Source organism: Natrix helvetica, assembly GCF_964273705.1.
Source record: "Natrix helvetica genome assembly, chromosome: 14".
Taxonomy (NCBI): Eukaryota; Metazoa; Chordata; class Lepidosauria; order Squamata; family Natricidae; genus Natrix; species Natrix helvetica.
Genome location: NC_138564.1, coordinates 11,460,216 through 11,481,674, shown reverse-complemented (window position 1 = coordinate 11,481,674; position 21,459 = coordinate 11,460,216). Strand labels below are relative to the sequence as shown.

Sequence of the window (21,459 nt, the reverse complement as noted above, 5' to 3'; positions counted from 1 at the left end):
GAATGTATTTATTTACTCACCGCAGGGTTTACAAAGGAGGCCACCAGAAGCCAAAATGTTGCAGTGCAATATCAAGTTAAGTGGAAGTTTCACTCTGCTAGAAAAGACACACACACACACACTGGAAAAAAAATGATTCAGCAAAGCAGTTGGCTGCTAAGCGGGAGTGGTACCTTGCTGGCGTCCTGCCGTCATTCGGGGATGGGAGTGGGGGGGGGGACAAATGGGCAACAAAGCTGTATGATTATGATGATGGGAAATGGGGGAGGTGGGATTGACAGTTGAGGACAGAGCAGTTTGGAATCTGGTCCGTGTTGGCACACTGGCATCTTCAAGGCCGTTTAGCATGAGAGTGGAATTTCACCAGCCCAAACACCTCACTGTTTCCCAAAACATCTCTGGGTTGGCTACACACAGGTGGACTTGGGTGGGAGTGGGGGTTAGGGGGAACCAGGGGTTTCTATAAGGGCTCAGAGGAACTTTAGGTTCCGCCTGACTCTGCTGCCATCAGCATCTCTTAGTAAAAGAGCCTTTCCACTTCCATCAAATGGGAGTCGAGGGTTTCACTTTCCTAGGCGATCAGACTGAGGCGGGTCTGACAGTGGAACGCATAAGGACAACTCAAAACAGCAAAAGTTTCCGGAGGAGCAGTTTAAAAGAAAAGCATTTCTCAACAACACACAATTTCCCACAACCCAGCCCTACTGCAGGTCTGTAATCATTTGTTCTTGTGTGTAGATTTGTGCTTTCCTAGGAAAATCAACTTTACAAAAGGCAAGGTGCTTTCTCTCTCTCTCTCTCCTGGGACTGGGGGGACCTCCCTGGCGCACCACTGTTTCAAGACGGGATCATGCCTTTGTTGCGCTTCCGGTCGGCCATTGCGCGTCTGTTGTGGTTCGCCCTCGTTCCCTTGCTGGCTTCTTTCTTCCGTCTCTCCTGTACAGTCTCTCGGCTTTGGCCGCGGCCCTTGGCACCGCCTGTCACGGCTGCTGAGGTATCTGGCTTTTGCCTGCAAGAGAAAAGCGGAGAAAGCTGGTTAACTTCAACCATCGAACTTTCACTGGGGGGTGACATGATAGCAGCATTCCAATATTTGAGGGACTGCCACAAAGAAGAAGAGAGAAGAGATAATAGAAAAGAATAGAATTAGAATTAGAAGCATTAGAACAGAAGGGAAGGGAAGAGAGGAGAGAAGGGAAGAGAGAGGAAGAGAAAAGGGGAAGGAAAGGGGAAGGGAAGAGAGGGGAAGGGAAGGGAAGAGAGAAGGGAAGAGAAGAGGGGAAGGAAAGGAAAGAAAAGGGAAGAGATGGGAAGGGAAGAGATGAGATGAGAGGGGAAGAGAAGGGGGAAGGAAAGGGAAGGGGGGAGGAAAGGGAAGAGAGGGGAAGGGAAGATGAGAAGAGAAGAGGGGAACGGAAGAGAAGAGAAGAGAAGGGAAGAGAAGGGGAACGGAAGAGAAGAGGGAAAGGGAAGAGATGAGGGGAAGAGATGAGATGAGAGGGGAAGAGAAGAAGGGGGGAAGGAAAGGGAAGAGAAGAGAGGGGAAGGGAAGACGAGAAGAGAGGAGGGGAAGGGAAGAGAGAAGGGGAAGGGAAGAGAAAAGGGAAAGGGAAGAGATGAGGGGAAGGGAAGGGAAGAGGGGAAGGGAAGAGAATTCTTTCTTGGCCAAGGGTGATTGGGCCCAATCCAGCCTAGTATTCCACATTCTAAATATCTGCTGCCCTCCAATTTGGGTGGGGAACCGCTCCTCCGACACTACCGAGCCACCTTGGCAAATCGCAATCCTAGGCTGGACGCCCGGAACGCGGCACAAAGGTCAGGAGAGGGTGGAGTGGGGGGGGGGCTTTGGTGGGACCCTCACCCTTTCCTTGCCAGGAAGGTCATCCGCCTGGCCTCCGCTCTCTCCCGTAGCACTGCCGGATCTTGAACGAAGTGATCCTGAGACCAAATGAAAAGAAAGAACCTTGAGAAGCTTTGAGACTCCTTTCCCTCCATTGTCGCTCCTCTTTATTTCCTCTGGGAGGGGCCATTCACCGTCCACCTGTGACCTTACTCCCAAGTCGACCCCTGTTCTTTAGCTCTTCCCTTCCTCTGGTAACTCTGTGCATGTGCACACTGGGAACAGGCTCCTGCTGTTCTTCTGCTTCATTTATTTCTGACTCTGAAGGCAGCTGATAACTGTCAGACGGCCCTGGCCCCCTCTCTGCCTCCGACACAGAGCCCTCCTCAGAGCCTTCCCCAGACTCCAGGACTGGCCCATCTTCCTCCCCAACCTCCTCACTCTCCGAATCGGCTGCCCCTGGCAGGCCACAACAGGGTCTTTCAATGCTCCTCCTTGTATGGTCAGAAAAGTTTCCGCCATGTCCCAAGTTATTCCTACCGCCCAGCTCCTGCCTTACCAGGGTCCAGTAAGGAGTTTGTGCTGTGGCTACTTAAAGAGACCTAATGAAAGGGAAGAGAAGCATTCTTAGAACATGGGGAAAGGTTCCTCATTTTGGAGTTCACCAAAGTTCTCACTCCAAATAAACCTCCGTTCTCGTCCGATCTCTCAGGGTCTGCCTCTCCTTTTCCCCGTTCAAACCGCAGGATTGCTCCCTAGCCTCCCTCCCGAATTCCAGGCCGTCACCTTGGTCGCCGCTTTGTCCTCCATCTCCTCTTCTTCATCCTCCTCTTCCTCCCGCTCTTCTCTGGGCCTCAGGACTTGAGGGATGGTGAACGGCCTTCAGGAAGATGGGAGAAACCGCGCCATTAGATTCATGGCGAGCGGAATGGGATGGCGTGCCACGGACAATTAGCCACGGCCAATTTACCGCGAGCAACCTCGATGTGGGACAGCCCGCTGGGCGACAGACAATTCAACAATTTGATTGTTTAAAATAGTTTTTTTCCCCAAAAAAATATTTTCATTTTCGTCATTCCCACTTGGCTTCCTTTTTTTAATGATTCTTTTACAGCATTTCTAACATTTCAGTGTAATTTTCGTCCTGTGGTGAATTGGCTGTGGCAAGTTGTCATAGAAACCCCCTACCCACCCCCCAAAAAAACCCCATTCATTTCTACTCCACATTCTAGGCTTTGTATGGCTAACTTGGCCAGGAGCCCTCGGAGAATCACGAACCAATGAAGCGAACTGATTGTCTCCTGCAAACTCCACTCCCCTTTTGCTCCTCTTTGATTTCCTCTGGGAGGGGCCATTCATCCTCCACCTGTGGCCTTACTCCCAAGTCGACCCCTGTTCTTTACCTCTTCCCTTCGTCTGGCAACTCTGCGCATGCGCACACTGGGAACAGGCTCCAGCTGTTCTTCTGCCTCACTGACATCTGACTCCGAAGGCAGCTGATAACTGTAAGAGGGCTCCGCCCCCCCTCTCTACCCTCATCAGAGCCTTCCCCAGACTCCAGGACTGGCCCAGGTTCCTCCCCAACCCTCCTCACTGTCTGAATCGGCTGCCACAACAATACGTAACACAGATAGTCCCTCGCTTACCTTCTGCTGATCAGCTCATCGTCGGAGTCCACATCATTTGCTCCCACCTGGTTGCCATCGTAGGTGTCGTCGTATTCGTCCTCGTAATCCTCCTGGGAGAAGAGGCGGCCCCCGCTCGGTTCGGGGACCTCCTCAACCACCACGGAATATTGCTCGTAGCGTTCCCTCTGCTCCTGCACCAGGCGCTTGTCGTTCAGCAAGCTTTTTGTGGTGGCTTTGTCGCTCCTGAAAAAAAAGCCAGGAGAGGAATGGGAATCAAACCCGGGTATAAAACGTGGGGTCTTGCGGGACGGAAGGGTTCCTTTTATTTAAACATCTGGCTTCTACCAATTGGAGAAGAAGAGCTCAGGGTTGAACTGTGCGCTCCTTGGTGCTGTCCTGAGCTTAGTTGTTTTCTTGCAGACGTCTCATTACCCAACTAAGTAACATCATCAGTGCTAGAAGGGAGTGAGGTTTGTAGAAAAAAGGAGGAGGAGGAAGAGGGAGGACTGTGGGGGTCCTTGGTGCTCTCTAAGCTTGCTGGTTTTCTTGCAGACGTTTCATTACCCAAATTAGGTAACATCATCAGTGCTAGGAGGGAGTGGGGAGGGAGTAAAGAGGAGGAGGAGTATGGGTATGTCTAGTCTGATGAAAAGAAGGACCAGGGGAGACATGAGAGCGGTATTCTGATATCTCAGGGGCTGCCCCAAAGAAGAGGGAGTCAAGTTATTCTCCAAAGCACCTGAGGGCAGGACAACAAGCAATGGGTGGAAACTAATCAAGGAGAGAAGCAACTTAGAAATAAGGTGGAATTTCCTGACTGTGAGAACAATTAATCGGTGGAACAACTTGCCTCCAGAAGTTGTGAATGCTCCAACACTGGAAGTCTTTAAGAAGATGTTGGATAGCCATCTGTCTGAAGTGGTGTAGGGCTTCATGCCTAAGCAGAGGGTTGGACTAGAAGACCTCCGAGGTCCCTTCCAACTCTGTTATTCTACATTCTATCTATGGGACTTCGGGGTTCTGGGAGCTGAACCTCCCCCTATCTTAAAACTGGATTGGATGGGAAACGGCAATCCAAACTCACTTTTTGCCTTTCTGGATCCGAGAGACATCTACTGAGTCCTTGCTGAAAACATCAAACTCGTCATCCTGGAACACGTTACATCGGGAAGTGACAAGCGGAGTCGGGTCTGGTTTCACAGGCCTGGCGGAAAGAGACTTTTTTAAAAAAAAAAAGAAGAAGGAAAAACAGCAACAGAAGTTTTTCTTTTCCAGAAATACAACACACAAATCTTTCAGGAAACACACCGCTGCAAAAGAGTTCCCTGAATGGGAGCCTGTGGGATGGAGTGCCATAAGGAGGTGGATCCCCAGGAGGGAGGGGCTGGATCCCAGAGGAGGAAGAGGCAACTCGGTCTGGCTATTATGTGTGAGAGAAAGAAGGTGAGGGCAGCTCCTCCTCAAGAGTTCCCAGGGTATACTGTAGATGCAGAGAATAGAACCCTCGGTCTGGCAGGATTCTGCCTACAGGTGTGAAACAATAAAGTGCCTGTTGATGAACACCAACTAGTAGTCAGAAGACATGATGAAAGCTGCTTAATTTCACAACCCATGGACAGACTCAACTGTCGTTTCAACTGGGAAACTGTGACCATCCTAGATCAAACCAAGTCCAGAACCTTGAGAGAATTGCTGGAGACAAATTCAGACAAATTGGTCATCAACAGGCACACAGAGATCAAGGACATACTACTCAAAAGAGATTCACATCCCTGAATTAAAACAAAACAAAAACCACATCCTTCCAACTTTACCTAGGCATGGTTCTGTCGAGCGTCTGTAGGGAGGCTGCCAACTTGTCCTCTAGAAGGTTGTTGATGACCTGCTCCGCATTGTAGTTATACTCCTCCAAGCAAGCCAGGACAAAGCCTTCTCCAAGGTCAGGGAGCAGATCCTTCACCTGAGAGATCAGGGAATCCAGCTCTACTCCAGAGACAGCGGCTACGGGAGCTGCAGCTGCTCCTGCACACTAGACAGATCAAATCAATAAGCCATGTTACAATCCACAAAGAGGATGAAAAAGTCCAACCGAGAAGCACCGGGAATCCATCTAAACCAACTGTAAAGGGAGCTCACTCCATTATGCGGCGCTAGGGATTCGAACCGCCAAACTGCCGACCTTTCTGATCGACAAGCTCAGCCTCTTGGCCCCTGAGCCACTGCCTCCCTAGGAGAAGGGCCTAAATCATCTATATTATAGGCTGATGCTCTGCTCCAAACAGCTTACCTCCAGGTTATCCAGTTCCTCAAATTGTTCCGTTCGCTCTGAGGCACCGGGGACTCTAACGGTCTCGGTTGCGGATTCAGAGACGGGTGGGTTTTGGACCGTTTTTCTCCTCCTATCAGTTTTGTCCCAGGCACTTTCCACAGCTTGCAAAATGTAAGAGGTTCGCGTTTCATCCCTGTCCAATGGCGTCAAGGGCAGATTCCCGATTCTCCATAGACACAGAACGTTCTATAGCAATAGCGCTTAGACTTATATACCGCTTTGCAGTGTTTTACTGCCCTCTCTAAGCGGTTTACAGAATCAGCCTCTTGCCCCCCAACAATCTGGGTCCTCATTTTACCCACCTCGAAAGGACGGAAGGCTGAGTCAACCTTGAGCCGGTCAGAATTGAACTCCTGGCAGTGGGCAGAAGTAGCCTGCAATGCTGCATTTTAACCACTGCCCCCACCAGGGCTTCAATAGCCGCTCTGTTGCTACAGGTAGTTTTTGACTTAACAGCAGTTCATTTAGTGACTGAAGTTACAACAGCACAAAAGAGACTTATGACCGTTTCCCCACACTTATGACCACCGCAGCATCCACCATGGTCACGTGATGGAAATGGACAGAGCTAAGTGTTCACATCAGTGCCAAAGGATACAGGGCTGAAGAGGCTTGGAGGAGGTCGACATCATCTGCCAGAGGGAACATCTCATCATAATCTCGGAGGAATCTGAAATAGCAGAGCAACAGAATAACAGAGTTGGAAGGGACCTTGGAGGTCTTCTAGTCCAACCCCCTGCTCAAGCAGGAAACCCTACACCATTTCAGACAAATGGCTATCCAATCTCTTCTTTAAAACCTCCTGTGTTGGACATCCACAACTTCTGGAAGAAAGCCATTCCGCTGATTTAACTGTTCTCTCACTGTCAGGAAATTCCTCCTCAGTTCTAAGTTGCTTCTCTCCTTGATTAGTTTCCACCCATTGCTTCTTGTTCCACCCTCAGGTGCTTTGGAGAATAGCTTGACTCCCTTTTCTTTGGGGCAGCCCCTGAGATATTGGAACACTGCTATCATGTCTCCCCTAGTCCTTCTTTTCATTAATCTAAAGGTAAAGGTTCCCCTCATGCACGTTATGTGCTAGACAAATTCCTTGTATGTCCAATCACACTTGGCCAATAAAGAATTCTATTCTATTCTAATTCTATTCCATTCCATTCTCCTTCCTTCTTTCCTTATTCTATTCTGTTCTATTCCTATTCCATTCTGTTCTCCTTCATTCTATTCTATTCTATTCTAGTCTAGTCTATTCCATTCCCCTTCCTTCTTTCCTTATTCTATTCTGTTCCGTTCCATTCTCCTTCCTTCTTTCCTTATTCTATTCTATTCTGTTCTGTTCCATTCCATTCTATTCTCTCCTTTCCTTATTCTATTCTATTCTATTCCATTCTATTTTCTTTCCTTATTGTATTCTATTCTATTCCATTCCATTCTCTTCTCTCCTTATTCTATTCTATTCTATTCCATTCTTTCCTTATTCCATTCTTTCCTTATTCTATTCTATTCTATTCTATTCTTTCCTTATTCTATTCTATTCTATTCCAGTCCATTCTCTTCTCTCCTTATTCTATTCTATTCTATTCCATTCTTTCCTTATTCCATTCTTTCCTTATTCCATTCTTTCCTTATTCTATTCTATTCTATTCTATTCTATTCTATTCTATTCTTTCCTTATTCTATTCTATTCCATTCCATTCCATTCTCTTCTCTCCTTATTCTATTCTATTCCATTCTTTCCTTATTCCATTCTTTCCTTATTCTATTCTATTCTATTCTATTCTATTCTTTCCTTATTCTATTCTATTCTATTCCAGTCCATTCTCTTCTCTCCTTATTCTATTCTATTCCATTCACTGGCTTTTTTGGGTGGAGCGTGGCTTCTCGTGTTTTATGAACTCATTCTTTTTAATTCATCGGTTTGCACATATTTAAGAAAGGGGTTCATTTGATTAAGGATGTGGCATACACCGGGCCATATTAATCTCCCGAGACCGAAAGGGCGGCACGGCAGAAAATTTTCAGTTAAACAACGTCCCAGAGTTGTGCCCAGATCTCTCACCTTGTTTCCTGAAGCACGGAGGTGAAGATCTGCAGGAACTCTTCAATGTACGTCTGGATGTTGTCACCGCTGTAAGAACAAGGTTCAATGGGGCAGATAATCCGTGAAAATGATCCAGGCAGAGAATTCATGTTGACCTACTTCTAATGCTTGAAGCAAAGGTAAAGCTTCCCCTTGCACATATGTGCTGGTCGTTCCTGACTCTAGGGGGCGGTGCTCATCTCCATTTCAAAGCTGAAGAGCCAGCGCTGTCCGAAGACGTCTCCGTGGTCATGTGGCTGGCATGACTCAATGGCGAAGGCGCACAGAACGCTGTTCCCTTCCCACCAAAGGTGGTTCCTATTTTTCTACTTGCATTTTTTTACGTGCTTTCGAACTGCTAGGTTGGCAGAAGCCGGGACAAGTCACGGGAGCTCACTCTGTTACGCAGCGCTGGGGATTCGAACCGCCCAACTGCCAACTTTTCTGATGGACAAGCTCAGCATTTTAGCCACTGAGCCCCCATGTCCCATTGCTTTAAGGAAAAGGGGATTCTAAAACGGAGGTCAGTGCAATTGCTAGTTTTTTCACCCCGACTGCTAAACTAATCCATGAAGTCACTTAAAGCCACGACTTCCAGAATCCCCAGCCGCACTGTCCGTCATAGGATTTATCCTCCAGATCCCTTATCCTCTTCGTTCCTCTCCTCCGCACTCTTTCTACATTGGCTTCGTATCATTTTGTCTTGCTTCTTCAACGGGGGAAAAAAGGGACATTCCCCAACCTCCTGGCCGAGTTTCGGCAAGGTGGAATACCTGCTTTCCAAAATGGGCTGGAGGCAGAGCTGGTGGATCACCACGTGAAACATCTCCACCATCTTCTTCCGTGAGTGAGACAGCCTCCTCCATAAATCCGACAGTAATCTATAAAGGGCAGAAACCGCTGGGTTGTTGTTGTTGTTTTTTTGCAGACGTTTCATCACCCAACTAAGTAACGTCATCAGTGCTAGAAGAGAATGGGGCAGAGAGGAGGAGGGAGGAGGAGCAGGAGGAGGAAAAGGACTGCGGGGGACTTGGTGCTCTCTCAGCTGGGTGGTTTTCTTGCCGATGTTTCAGCACCCAGCTAGGTAACATCATCAGTGCTAGAGGGGAGTGGGGTTTGCAGGGAGGAGGGGGACTGTGGGGTCCTTGATGCTCTCTGAGCTTGGTTGGTTTTTTTTGCAGACGTTTCATCACCCAACTAAGTAACGTCATCAGTGCTAGAAGGGAGAGGAGGAGGAGGAGGAGGAAGAAGAAGACGACTAGGGTCCTCAGTGTTCTCTGAGCTTCGTTCTTTCACCACCACTGATCTAGACAGGACTACGAGACCTTCGAGGCTTTAAAGCAGGGGTGTCCAAACTTGGGAACTTTAAGACTTGTGGACTTCAACTCCCAGAATTCCCCAGCCAGCCATGCTGGCTGGGGAATTCTGGAAGTTGAGGTCCACAAGTCTTAAAGTTCCCAAGTTTGGACACCCCTGCTTTAAAAGGTAGGAGAACAGGATCAAAATGTGTGCCCCAAAACATCCCCCATCCTGAAGCTCAAACACATCCCCGGTACCCTTCAAAGCCGGGCAGAGCGAAAAATGACAGAAAGGATGAAAAACGACAGAAAGGACGAAAAACGACGCAGTTGCTCCAAATCACGGACCTGACGTTTTCATGGTGCCGTTTCTTGATAGCAGATTCCAGCTCGGGGATCACCAGCTCGTAAAAAGCAGCCAGCCTGCCAACACAAGGAACGAAGGAGTGAGGGGGATTTTAACGAACGGCCAATCGAATGGCCGGAGGTAGGTTGGGGGGGGGGCAGGGAGGAGAGATGGGGAGGGGGAATGTTGTGATGGATTTCAGAAGATGCCAGAGAAACCAAGAGCACTGCTCTACGGGCAGCAAAATTCAGATTGGACTCTAAAACATAACAAAATAAAGCTGCTGATTCTGTTCTACAGAGGAAGGATTGAGTCTCTCATCTGAACCCCCGTAAAACTGTCTGGTTTGGCTCTGCAACCCAACAAGACAGACACGGACTTCAGAGGAGAATCAGAACTGCAGAAAAAACAATGGCTGCCAACCTGCCTTTCATTGAGGGCCTGCGCACTGCACGAGTCAAAAAGAGGGCTGGGAAAATATCTACAAACCTCTCGCATCCTGGACACAAATTGTTTCAACTCCTACCCTCAAAATGACGCTATAGGGCACTGCACACCAAGACAACAAGACACAAGGAGAGTTTTCCCCCAAACGCCATCACTCTGCTTAACAACTAATTCCTACAACACTGTCAAGTAATTTACTATTCTTCTCTCTCTTCCTAATATCTATCTGTCCCCACTTCTGACTATAACTATGTTGCCTGAAACCATCTTTCAATTTATATTATTTGTTTCCTATAAGATTTGATAGCTTATTACTAACCTTGACTATCACTAAGTGTTGTATCTTTTTATTCTTGATGAATGTATTTTTATTCGCCTTATGTACACCGAGAGCATCTGCACCAAAGACAAATTCCTCGTGTGTCTAATCACACTTGCCCAATAAAGAATTCTATTCTATTCCATCCCATTCTCCTTCGTTCTATTCTATTCTTTTTCTACATTCTATCCTATTCTATTCCATTCTATTCTGTTCTCCTTCATTCTATTCTATTCTTTTTTCTATATTCTATTCTATTCTTTTTCTATATTTTATTCTATTCTATTCCATTCCATTCTCCTTCATTCTATTCTATTTTATTCTATTCTTTTTCTATATTCTATTCTATTCTATTCTTTTTCTATTCTATTCTACTCTATTCTATCCTATTCTATTCCATTCTATTCTGTTCTCCTTCATTCTATTCTATTCTTTTTCTATTCTATTCTACTCTATTCTATTCCATTCTATTCTGTTCTCCATTCTATTCTATTCTTTTTCTATATTCTATTCTATTCTATTCTTTTTCTATATTCTATTCTATTCTTTTTCTATTCTACTCTATTCTCCTTCGTTCTATTCTATAAAAAGAAGTCGCTGTGGATTGAGTCCAACCAGCCTGAGGAGGTCTGTTTCTCCTCGAATGAAAACCGCCCCACTTTGAAAGGGGCTCCGTGCAAAAAGCTTCAGAGGAACACATGGGAATCCCACGGCTTGGATTCTTTTTCAAACCGGCCTTTTCTGCCAAAAGAAACACCCCGAGCAGCCTAGCAGAATACCTGAAACAGAAGTCATGCTTCTGGAAAATCTGGGAAGCCGGGGGAAAGATATCGAGAAAGGCCCACAGGGTGATGCAGCTGTCGCACACGTAGAGGACAATATCTTTCAGCTCCTAGGAGGGGAGAGGGAGAGAGAGGAAAAAAAGGGCCTTTCCTGAATTTGGGTTCCAAATAGAAGGGAACAGGGCTGGTATTCACTTACCTTCCCTGCCAGTTTGCAAATGTGAGGGCGCGTCCCCACATCCGTGCATGCACTTTGGCTAAGAAAGGGGCTTAAATGGGATAATAATAATAATAATAATAATAATAATAATAATAATAATAATAATAAATTTGGATTTATTCGCCGCTCCCTTTCCAAGTAGGACTCGGGGCGGCACAGAGCTGGGGCATACAGCATCCTAAAAAGCAGAGACCTCCCCTGCCAGCACAAGTGTATCTAGTCAAGGCTTATGGTTTTCCCAGTTGCAATAAATGGCGGTGAAGGTTGGACCATAAGGAAGGCTGAGCGCCAAAGAATGGAGGCCTTTGAGCTCTTGTGCTGGAGAAGACTCCTGCATTGAGTCTCTTGGACTACAAGGCCATCCAACTGGTCAGTCCTAGAGGAGATCAACCCTGACTGCTCTTTAGAAGGCCAGATCCTGAAGAGGAAACTCAAAGACTTTGGCCACCTAATGAGAAGGAAGGACTCCCTGGAGAAGAGCCTCATGCTGGGAACGATGGAGGGCAAGAGAAGAAGAAGGGGACGGCAGAGAAGGAGGTGGCTGGATGGAGTCCCCGAAGCAGTCGGCCTGAGCTTCAATGGACTCCAGAGGATGAGAGAGGACAGGAAGGCCTGGAGGAACATTGTCCATGAGATCACGATGGGTCGGATACAACTTTTCAACTAACAACAATAACAAAATAGAAAAGATTAGATAGATAGATAGATAGATAGATAGATAGATAGATAGATAGATAGATAGATAGATAGATAGTGTAGATAGATAGATACTATAGATAGATAGATGATAGATGATAGATAGATAGATGATAGATAGATGATAGATAGATAGATAGATAGATAGATAGATAGATAGATAGATAGATAGATAGATAGATAGATAGATAGATAGATAGGATGGACTGCAAGGTGATCCCACCGGTCAGTCCTAGAGGAGATCCACCCTGACTGCTCTTTCGAAGGCCAGATCCTGAAGAGGAAACTCAGATACTGAATGTATTTGGGGGTGGAAAGGAAGACAGTCTCCCTGCCATTGAACGGCCCTTACCTGCAAAGGGAGACCCTTGGGAGTCAACCTGACTCTCTCCTCCAGCTTCTGTGGACTAGCGGAAGCCTCTTCGCCTTGCAAGCCACAGGCACCCAGGATGTTGCTGAACACCTGGAAGGCAAAGGACAAGCGGATCACGAGAGAAAGAGATTACTGGTAGCTGAGGGTTGAGCTGTGGGGTGCTCTCTGAGCTGGGCGGTTTTCTTGCAGATGCTTCATTACCATGTTAGGTAATATCATCAGTGCTAGAAGGGAGAGGAGGAAGGGGAGGAGAATGGGTGTGGGTTATTGGTGCTTTCTGAGCTTGGTTCTTTTTGTCCTAGATGTTTCATTACCCTGCTAGGTAACATCATCAGTGCTAGGAGGAGGAGGAGGAGGAGGCATAAACAGCAGGTATTATATATTGTCTCTGAGTAGCTCTCAAATATCCCCAGTGAAGGCAACCAACCTGAAGAATTGTAGGCATGATTTCATCCAAATCATTGAAGTAACTTGACTGTTGGTTAAAGATGTTTCCTGTGAACAGGGCGGAGAGGGAAAGGAGAGAAAGAGAGGGAGAGAAAGGAGAGAGAGAAAGAGGGAGAGAGGGAGAGAGAGAGAGAAGGCTAGTTAAATATTCAAAGGTTTCACGTTAGCTATGATCTGAAGTGGTTTCACCAGGAATAATGAATACATCATTCTGTATAAGGATCACCTCTCGGAGCTGAAGAAGCTTCTTGGAGGGGAAGCGAAATATCTTTAAAGAAAAACTTGACAACTTTTAAGACGTGCGTGCTTCAAACGCCAAGAGTTTCCGAGCCAACATTTTGGTTGCTAAGCAAGAGCGTTGTTAAGTGAGTTTCACCACATTTTACACGTTGGCCACTCCTAACCGGTCACATGGCCGGCAAGCCACTCCCACAAAGCAGGCCACACCTACAAAAGAGGTTCTAAAAATTTTTGACCCCCCCCCCCCCCCGGCTTCTGCCTGCAGACCCCTGAGAAGGATGGAAACCGACTTCCCAAAAGGAGCAACGTTATCCGATGTTCGACGCATGACTGAACAGTTCTTTGAGCAGTACCTTGAAAAGGTAAATCGGTCGGTCTTAATTCTCTTTTGAAAATCATCTCCAGGTAGGGAGCCAAACAAATCCTTGCAAGAGACTAAGGTGGTTCCTTTAGTTCAGCGAGGGATAGCCAAATATTCCGTCTCACTGAACTGAATAATCATACGTTCTGCTGAGCGATGGGTTTTTTTTAAATTTTGTTTTCAAATGGTGCCTGGGTTTAATTTTCATCAGGATATTCCAGAAGGTGTACAAAATCCTTATTAAACTAAGCAAATATTCACTGGGCCAATGTTATTCCAGGCCTTCCGTGATCAGTACAGATATGTACGTAAAAATATAATTACACTATGTTCTTTTTTAAAAAAAAAAACCATCTCCAGATAGGGAGCCAAACAAATAATTGAAAAAGAGTAAGGTAGCTACTTTAATTCAGTGAGGGATAACCAAATATTCCGTCTCACTGAACTGAATAATCATGCATTCCGTAGGTTTTTTATTTTGCTTTTAAATGGTACCTGGGTTTAATTTTCATCAGGATATTCCAGAGGGACCTTGGAGGTCTTCTAGTCCAACCCCCTGCCTAGGCAGGAAACCCTATACCGTTTCAGACAAATGGCTATCCAACATCTTCTTAAAGACTTCCAGTGTTGGGGCATTCACAACTTCTGTTCCACTGATTAATTGTTCTGACTGTCAGGAAATTTCTCCTTAGTTCTAAGTTTCTTCTCTCCTTGATTAGTTTCCACCCATTGCTTCTTGTTTTGCCCTCAGGTGCTTTGGAGAATAGGTTGACTCCCTCTTCTTTGGGGCAGCCCCTGAGATATTGGAAGACTGCTATCATGTCTCCCCTAGTCCTTCTTTTCATTAAACTAGACACACCCAATTCCAGCAACCAATCTTTATATGTTTTAGCCTCCAGTCCCCTCATCATCTTGGTTGCTCTTCTCTGCACTCTTTCTACAGTCTCCACATCTTTTCGACATCGTGGCGATGTAATGCCTTGGTGGGTGTGGGTGTGAATTTGTTACACAAAGGCTGTTGCTCGCTGCTACTTCGCACAGGAGGATTAAAGCTGCAAACTGCTTTGACAAATGAGGGTTTTAAAAAAACGAATACATCTAGTGTCTTTCGGATAGATTGGGCCTGTTTTAAGAGATAGTCCCCTTCCTAAAGTCTTTCGCCCTTGTCCCCCCTCCCCCCCCGCTGACTCCCGTGAACCAACCAATCATCTTCTGCAGCAGGGAGCCATTGCCTTTTCCAAACAGCACGCAGAGATCCAAGATCTTGGGGATGTCGAATAAGAAGTTGTTGTAAAGGACCTCACCAAATACCGATGGGGTTATGAAATGATCCTGCAGGAGAAAGGAAGGGAGGGAAGAGAGAGAGAGAGATTGGAAGACATTAACAGCTACAAAAATAGCCTCTGTTGTAGTGATTTAGTGCAGGACAATGTCTGCTCAACGGAAGGGAGTATTTGTAGCTCGGGGGTTGAACCGTGGGGTCCTTGGTGCTCTCTGAACCTGGTGGTTTTCTTTGGGGACATTTCGCGACCCAACTAGGTAACGTCATCAGCGCAAGGGAGGGCAGGGCTTGCTCCTGAGCGGTGTCTGCAAAACAGCAACCAAACTCAGAGAGCACCAAGGATTCCACAGAGTAAAAGAAGGAACTATCGGTAGCTCAGGGTTGAACAAGGAGTCTTTGGTGCTCTGTGAATTTGGTGCATTTCTTGCAAGGATTTCGTCACTCACCTAGGTAACCTCAGGAGGTGTTTGCACTGATGATGTTACCTAGTTAGGTGACGAAACGTCTGCAAGGAAGCAAGAAAGCTCAGAGAGCACCAAGTACCCCACAGTCCTTTTCCTCCTCCCCCCTCCTCCTCTCCGCCCCGTTCTCTTCTAGCACTGATGAGGTTACTTAGTTGGGTGATGAAACATCTGCAAAAAAAAAAAAAAAAAGAACCAAGCTCAGAGAGCATCAAACGAGGCTGGACTCCCCAAGGGAGGACTTTTGAGAAGGGCAAACCGAAAAAACTGTCCTTCCTTCACCCCTCCTTTCTCCTCCCCATCCCCTTTAACCAAACAGAAGCATGCCTAGGTGGCATGTTCTCGAGATGTCTTTAAAAAGAAAGAAGGAAAAGAAAGTTGCGTTTACTTTGGATTCCTTGTGGGTGGACATTCGGAGGAAGGTCAGGAAAACGCTCCGATGGAGACGCTTCTCCAGGTCTTTCACCTCCGCAGGAAGGTCCATCCTGGTGTCGAACTTGCGGGGGGCGTAGCGCAGGTACGAATCCAGGCATTTCTGGAGAGACTCATCAAAAATGACCTGTTGGGAGAAAGCAGATGTGTTCTGACCGAGGCTTCTCGAGAGCCTGAAGCCAACTCCTGGTCCCGACAAAAACCCCTTTTATTAATTGACTGTGAATTCTGCTCATTCCCATCCAGCAAAGTCTTTCAAGGGAGGATTTACGGTCACAGACCTTAGCTGGCTTGGAGAGCTGCCAGGCCGATCTCTGGAGAACTTGGCAAGGAGCCTCGGAGACTCACGAACCAATGAAGCGAACTAATGATCTCCTGCAAACTCCACTCCCCTTTCGCTCCCCTTTTATTCCCTCTGAAAGGGGCCATTCACTGTCCACCTGTGGCCTTACTCTCAAGTCAACCCCTGTTCTTTAGCTGTTCCCTTCATCTGGCAACTCTGCGCATGGGAACAGGCTCCAGCTGTTCTTCTGCCCCACTGACGTCTGACTCCGAAGGCAGCTGATAACTGTCAGACGGCCCTGGCCCCCTCTCTGCCTCCGACACAGAGCCCTCATCAGAGCCTTCCCCAGACTCCAGGACTGGCCCATCTTCCTCCCCAACCTCCTCACTGTCCGAATCTGCTGCCAGCTCCACTGGCCACTGGCAGGCTACAACACAAAGTCTTCCAGGGAATTTGATCAGGGAGCAAAACAACAACAACTAGCCAAGTGAGGTTTCCATCTTGAATCTCCCTTCCTCCTTTCGTGTCACTGATTAACTTGCCTCTTTTGTTCTATCTGAAAATCCTCTCCCCCCCCCCCCTTTCTTCATTTACAACCAAGACAAAAACAGTACCTGGCACCAGAATTTATCATGAGGCAGTGCCAGCAGCCAATCCAGATCGCTCGCAATAAATCTGGCTCGTTCCGAAAACTCCTCCACCAGGGCTGGATCTTCGGCGCTCGGGAGGGGCTTGTACACCAGAAAAGAGCGCTCGGTTTTATTTCGGGGATGCTGAAAGACAAAATGGGATTGTGGGTTGTCACGAGCCCCCAAGACAAAATAGTAGTCCTTGGTCTTGTGCCAGGGTAAAGATTTTTAAGAGCTGACCAGCTGCTACAATGATGTAATGCTGGGAATGAGTCAGCAAGGTTTTTGGGCTGATATCACTTTAAGAGCCTGTAATAAGAAGAGGCCCTGCTGGGGCGTATCTCTCTCGTGTACCTTCCTGCTGTAATTGCTGATTGTTTGAGGTGCTGACTAAAGAATGTGTATGTATATATCCTTTGTGGATAAAACCACTATTTAAATACAAACCTCTATTTGCTGTATTTGCTCCTGGATTGACTCACATAGTCAAACTCTGCGCTCTTTTGCTTTCTCGGCAAGCTTGTCTGCCAAGGAAAGTTTGCATGTTTGCAGAAAAATTTGGCCAGGTTTAGGTTAACCAGCAATCTCGTGTTTGGTCTTTTTGAGATGCTGGCACACACTGCCTTTCAGCTTCATCCCAAGGGCCCTGCTGATTAGCACTTTAAGGTGACAGATTAACAGAGTTGGAAGGGATCTTGTAGGTCATCTAGTCCAACCTCCCGCCCAAGCAAGAGACCCTACCCCATTTCTGACACATGGCAGTCCAATCCTCTTCTTGAAAGCCTCCAGGGATGAAGCTCCCACAACTTCCGAAGGCAACTTCTGTTCCATGGGTTGACTGTTCTCACTGTCAGGAAATTTCTCCTTATTTCTAGGTTGAATCTCTCCTTGTTCAGTTTCCATTCTTTATTACTCTTGCTCTGTCATGTTCCCAAAATACAGGCAGTCCTCAACTTACAACATTGACCCTTTATTGACCGTTCGAAGGACTGAAAAAAAAGGGACTTATGACTGCTTTTCATACTTATGACCGTTGTAGCAGTCCCAGTGATCAAAACTCAAACACTTGGCAACTGATTGATGACGGTAGCAGCAAAACTCCCTTAACAATTGAACAACAGGAATGTTGTGATCAACTACAGTCGTAAATCGAGGACTACCTGTGCTTATGTCCAGGAACACCGCAAAACTCAGCTCAAACCCGCGAGAACCAAAGACTCGGACTCCACGATGGCTTACAAACTGGGAGCTAGCAACGGGGACTATAAATCCCGGCTCCTAGAAATACAGATGTCTATTTGTCCTTTACATTTTTTTTTAAGCTGAGGCAGTGGCTTCTGCTCCAATTTTGGCAGCTCTCTCCCCCCCCCCCCCAAATTTATGGCTAGAGAAGTCAACAGAACGTAATTGCCGTTTGAATCAATGGCTCTTCAGTCTGCAGGCTACAAAACAACTCCGGCGAGACGCTGTATTCTTTTCCAGGTTTGTAAGCAGGACTTCACTTTTTCCTGCGCCTCATCCAGCACAAATGTACATCAGAGCCAGAGAAGATGCTTTGCGGCTTGTCTTGTCCTGTTTTTAAATTTAAAAAAACATGGCCAAAGAGGAGCAAAGGGGATTGCTATTTATTTAACAGAATAACAAGACTTGGAAGGCACCTTGGAGGTCCTCTAGTCTCACTCCCTGCTCGAGCAGGAGACTCCAAGGATGGCGAACCTTTTCGGCAGGCGCTCGTCGGGGCCGCGCTCTGGAAAAGCCGAACTTCCGGGTTGCCGTCGGCCTGCGCGCATGCGGAGGGCGGTTTTCAGCCCTGCCGACAGCTGGGGAATTCTGGGACTTGAAGTCCACTGATCTTGATGTTGCCAAGGTTAGGAAACACTGCACTCGATGGGTGAAATTACTTTTTTGGATTCTTCATTTAGAGGCCTTGTGGACTGAGGGACGCGGTGGCTCAGGGACTAAGACGCTGAGCTTGTCGATCTGAAATGTCGGCAGTTCAGCGGTTCGCGTCGCATAACAGAGGGAGCTCCCGTGACTTGTCCCGGCTTCTGCCAACCTAGCAGTTCGAAAGTACGTAACAAATGCAGGTAGAAAAATAGGAGCCACCTTTGGTGGGAAGGGAACAGCGTTCCGTGCGCCTTCGGCGTTGAGTCATGCCGGCCACGTGATCACGGAGACATCTTCGGACAGCTTTCTTTCTCCCTTCTTTCTTTCTCTCTTCTTTCTTTCTTTTTCTCTCTCTCCCTCTCTCCCCCTTCCTTCTTTCTTCTTTCTTTCTCCCTTCTTAATTCTCCCTTTCTTTCTCTCTCTCTCTCTTTCTTTCCTTCTTTCTTTCTCAGCACCCCCCCGCTTTTGGCCTAGCAGACTTAAGGGAAGCCTGCTGGGAGGAAAAAAAGACCCCCACCCACCCACCCCGTTTTTGGCTGTGCGACGTGCGATCGTCAGAACTTTTTACTTTTTTAAACTTTTTTTTTAGTATTAGCGAACCGGCCTGAACGGGAAACATTTCACTCCTGCTTTAAACTCTGCTTACCAGCGCTGGCAAAGTTTTTATCTTCCCTGTCAGGGAATCTTTTTCCGTAAACTGGAGTTCGTCCAGAGGCAAGGTTGGCATGGCTGCGAGCTCTTTTCGCCTGAAACGACATGCATGCACAAGGTCAGATCAGGAAGCGCTTCAGGAATTCACAACCCAAAACCTATGTTGATCCTGGTACAGGAACCCCGCCCAGAGACTCAGAACTGTTTCTGTACAAAGAACATGAGAGAAAAATAACATTCTCAAGGATTTTTTGCCACGAAGCTTGCAGAGCAAAAGATCAACCACCACAGCAGAGCAGAGCAAAAGAGAGCATAGTATAGTATAGTATAGGTCACCAATTAATGGTATGTGGAGCACTGGTGGTTCGTGAGAAAATTTAGGTAGTCCGCAGAAAACCTATTTGCATTTTTTACATTGCACTAATTCAGGGGTCCTCAAACTGCGGCCCCTGGGATGGATACGTGCAAAGAACGCTTGTGTTGCTGCAGAGAGTCTCCCCCTTCGGGGTCTTTTTGTGGGGGTCGGGGGGGCAGAAATTCCCACTTGGGGTCTGCTTCGGCCTCCTGGTGGGGGGCTTTGGGCGAAGGCTGGAGGGAAGGGCCGCTGGTGGGGAAGAGCGGGAGGGCCTCGTTCCAGTGGGACTGCATCATGGCCTGGAACTGGCTGACCATCTCAGCCCACTGAGCCTCCAGGCGCCGGCACCTGGCCTTGCACTCCTGTAGGTCTTCCCTCTGCTTGGAAAGCCTATGCTCCTAGTCCTCAGTGAGGTGCTTTTGCTGAGCCTCCTTCTCGGCCAGATCCTATTTGAATGGAGCTCTTTTGCCAACTCTTTCTCCTGGGGGCTGCTTAGCTCCAGCAACTGCGCCCTGTTGGGGCCCTAAGGTGGGCAGGCGAGGAATGGCTGGGAGGGGAGTGGTGAGTAGAGGCTGGAGAGGCGCCCCTCGACATGAGTGACATCGAGTTGGCCATGCCCACCCAGTCACATGACCACCAAGCCACACCCACCCAGCCGGTCATTAGGCAGATCGTATTAGTGGTCTGTGGGATTTAAAATTATGAATTTAGTAGTCCCTGAGGTCTGAAAGGTTGGTGATCCCTGTAGGGTCGTGTAGTATAGTATACGTACGTATGTACTGTATGTATGTATGTGTGTGTGTATATATATCTATATACATACATCATATATTCATTATATACATACGGAGAGAGAGAGAGAGAGAGAGAGAGAGTAAAAGGGCCACGAGTCACAATTTTTTTCAGTGCCGCTGTCACTTTGCTAAATCAACTGTTGTAAATTGAAGACTACCTGTATCTGGATTGACCTTTATATCCAAGGCAAACATTCGTCTCTCAGAGTCCTCTGGGTTGCTCTGGCTGGCTCAGCTTCAGAGGAAGATGGGTACTGTAGTCTCTCTGCCTTCAGTCATGGGAACTGTAGTCCTAGGAAACCCTCCCCTCCTCTAACTGCCCTTCAAAAGTTCATCATTTCATAATTCCCCCCCCACACCTCCCAAGAGGAGCAGAGCGAGTAAACCACGTCACCTGCTCCAACAAGTCTCCGCTACACAACAACGCTGCAAGACGGACGAAGGAAGCACCAGCTGGCGTTCGCCCCCCGGACCACGCCCTCTCCAATAGCTAACCAATCATCTTGCAGAGCCATGACGTCACCGCGCCAGCTGGCGTTCCCTTCACGCCCGTTAGCCCCGCCCGGACCACGTCCTCTCCCGCAACCAACCAATCCCCTTCCAGAGCCGTGACGTCACCGCGGACCGTCCGGCCAGCTCAGTCACGTCGCGTCAGAGCAGGCCCGCCCTACATCCGGGTCTGCTGGCTCCAGCCTCGTTTACTTACTCCAGGCCGAGTCCGGAGTTATGGAAGCCGGGCCCGGGAAGGAGAGAGTGGGACACGCTGGCCGCGCCACCGAGCCCTTTAGTTTTTTTTCCTCCGCCGGTTCTCCTTCTTCCCGACGGGGCACTCGAGAAAAAACCCGCAATTATTTGGCGCCGCCTCGGTGATAGCGTCCTGTTGGCTTCTCACTTCCGGTACTGGGTAAAGTACTTCCGGGTTGAGAAGGCCGTCAGTCCATTCCGAAGCGACCCCGGTTGCTTAGTAACGGGGGGGGGGTTCGGGCCTATTTTATGATGTTATAGTTTTTTATGTTTTTTTATTATCATTAATGCTTATATTTATATTATTATTTATATTTATCATATTTATTTTTATTGTTTATTCTTATATACGTTATTCATGAAACATGAAGTTTATAATAATAATGGGTTGACTTGAGTTTATTATTATATATTTTATTCAGTAAGCATGAAACTCAGTCAACTGAACATTCAGAAATGCATCACAAATACCATTGTTTATTATTATTATTTTGATGATGATGATGAAATGGTATAGGTTTTCCTGCTTGAGCAGGGG

The 21,459-nt window shown here is 47.4% G+C and overlaps 1 protein-coding gene across 4 annotated transcripts; it reads right to left on the bottom strand.

Moving 5' to 3' along the window:
- Positions 1-636: 636 nt before the first annotated feature.
- Positions 637-21,071, bottom strand: ASCC2 (activating signal cointegrator 1 complex subunit 2). Of its 4 annotated transcripts, none has more exons than XM_081966445.1 (19): positions 20,777-21,071; positions 19,024-19,125; positions 16,476-16,634; positions 15,535-15,705; positions 14,606-14,735; positions 12,783-12,850; positions 12,335-12,445; positions 11,064-11,176; positions 9,521-9,595; positions 8,648-8,755; positions 7,854-7,922; positions 6,396-6,467; positions 5,756-5,930; positions 5,283-5,497; positions 4,553-4,672; positions 3,487-3,711; positions 2,627-2,720; positions 1,862-1,938; positions 637-1,009 (listed from the first exon to the last, which is right to left on the bottom strand). In XM_081966445.1, the coding sequence occupies exons 2-19, from the start codon at positions 19,102-19,104 to the stop codon at positions 838-840; spliced, it is 2,235 nt and encodes a 744-aa protein (XP_081822571.1). In that variant the 5' UTR covers positions 19,105-19,125; positions 20,777-21,071; the 3' UTR covers positions 637-837. The 4 variants fall into 4 exon arrangements, with proteins under 4 accessions (XP_081822571.1, XP_081822573.1, XP_081822574.1 ...); XM_081966447.1 differs by having other exon boundaries at positions 19,024-19,123; positions 20,884-21,071; XM_081966448.1 differs by lacking the exon at positions 20,777-21,071 and adding an exon at positions 20,575-20,671.
- Between the last annotated feature and the right edge of the window lie 388 nt (positions 21,072-21,459).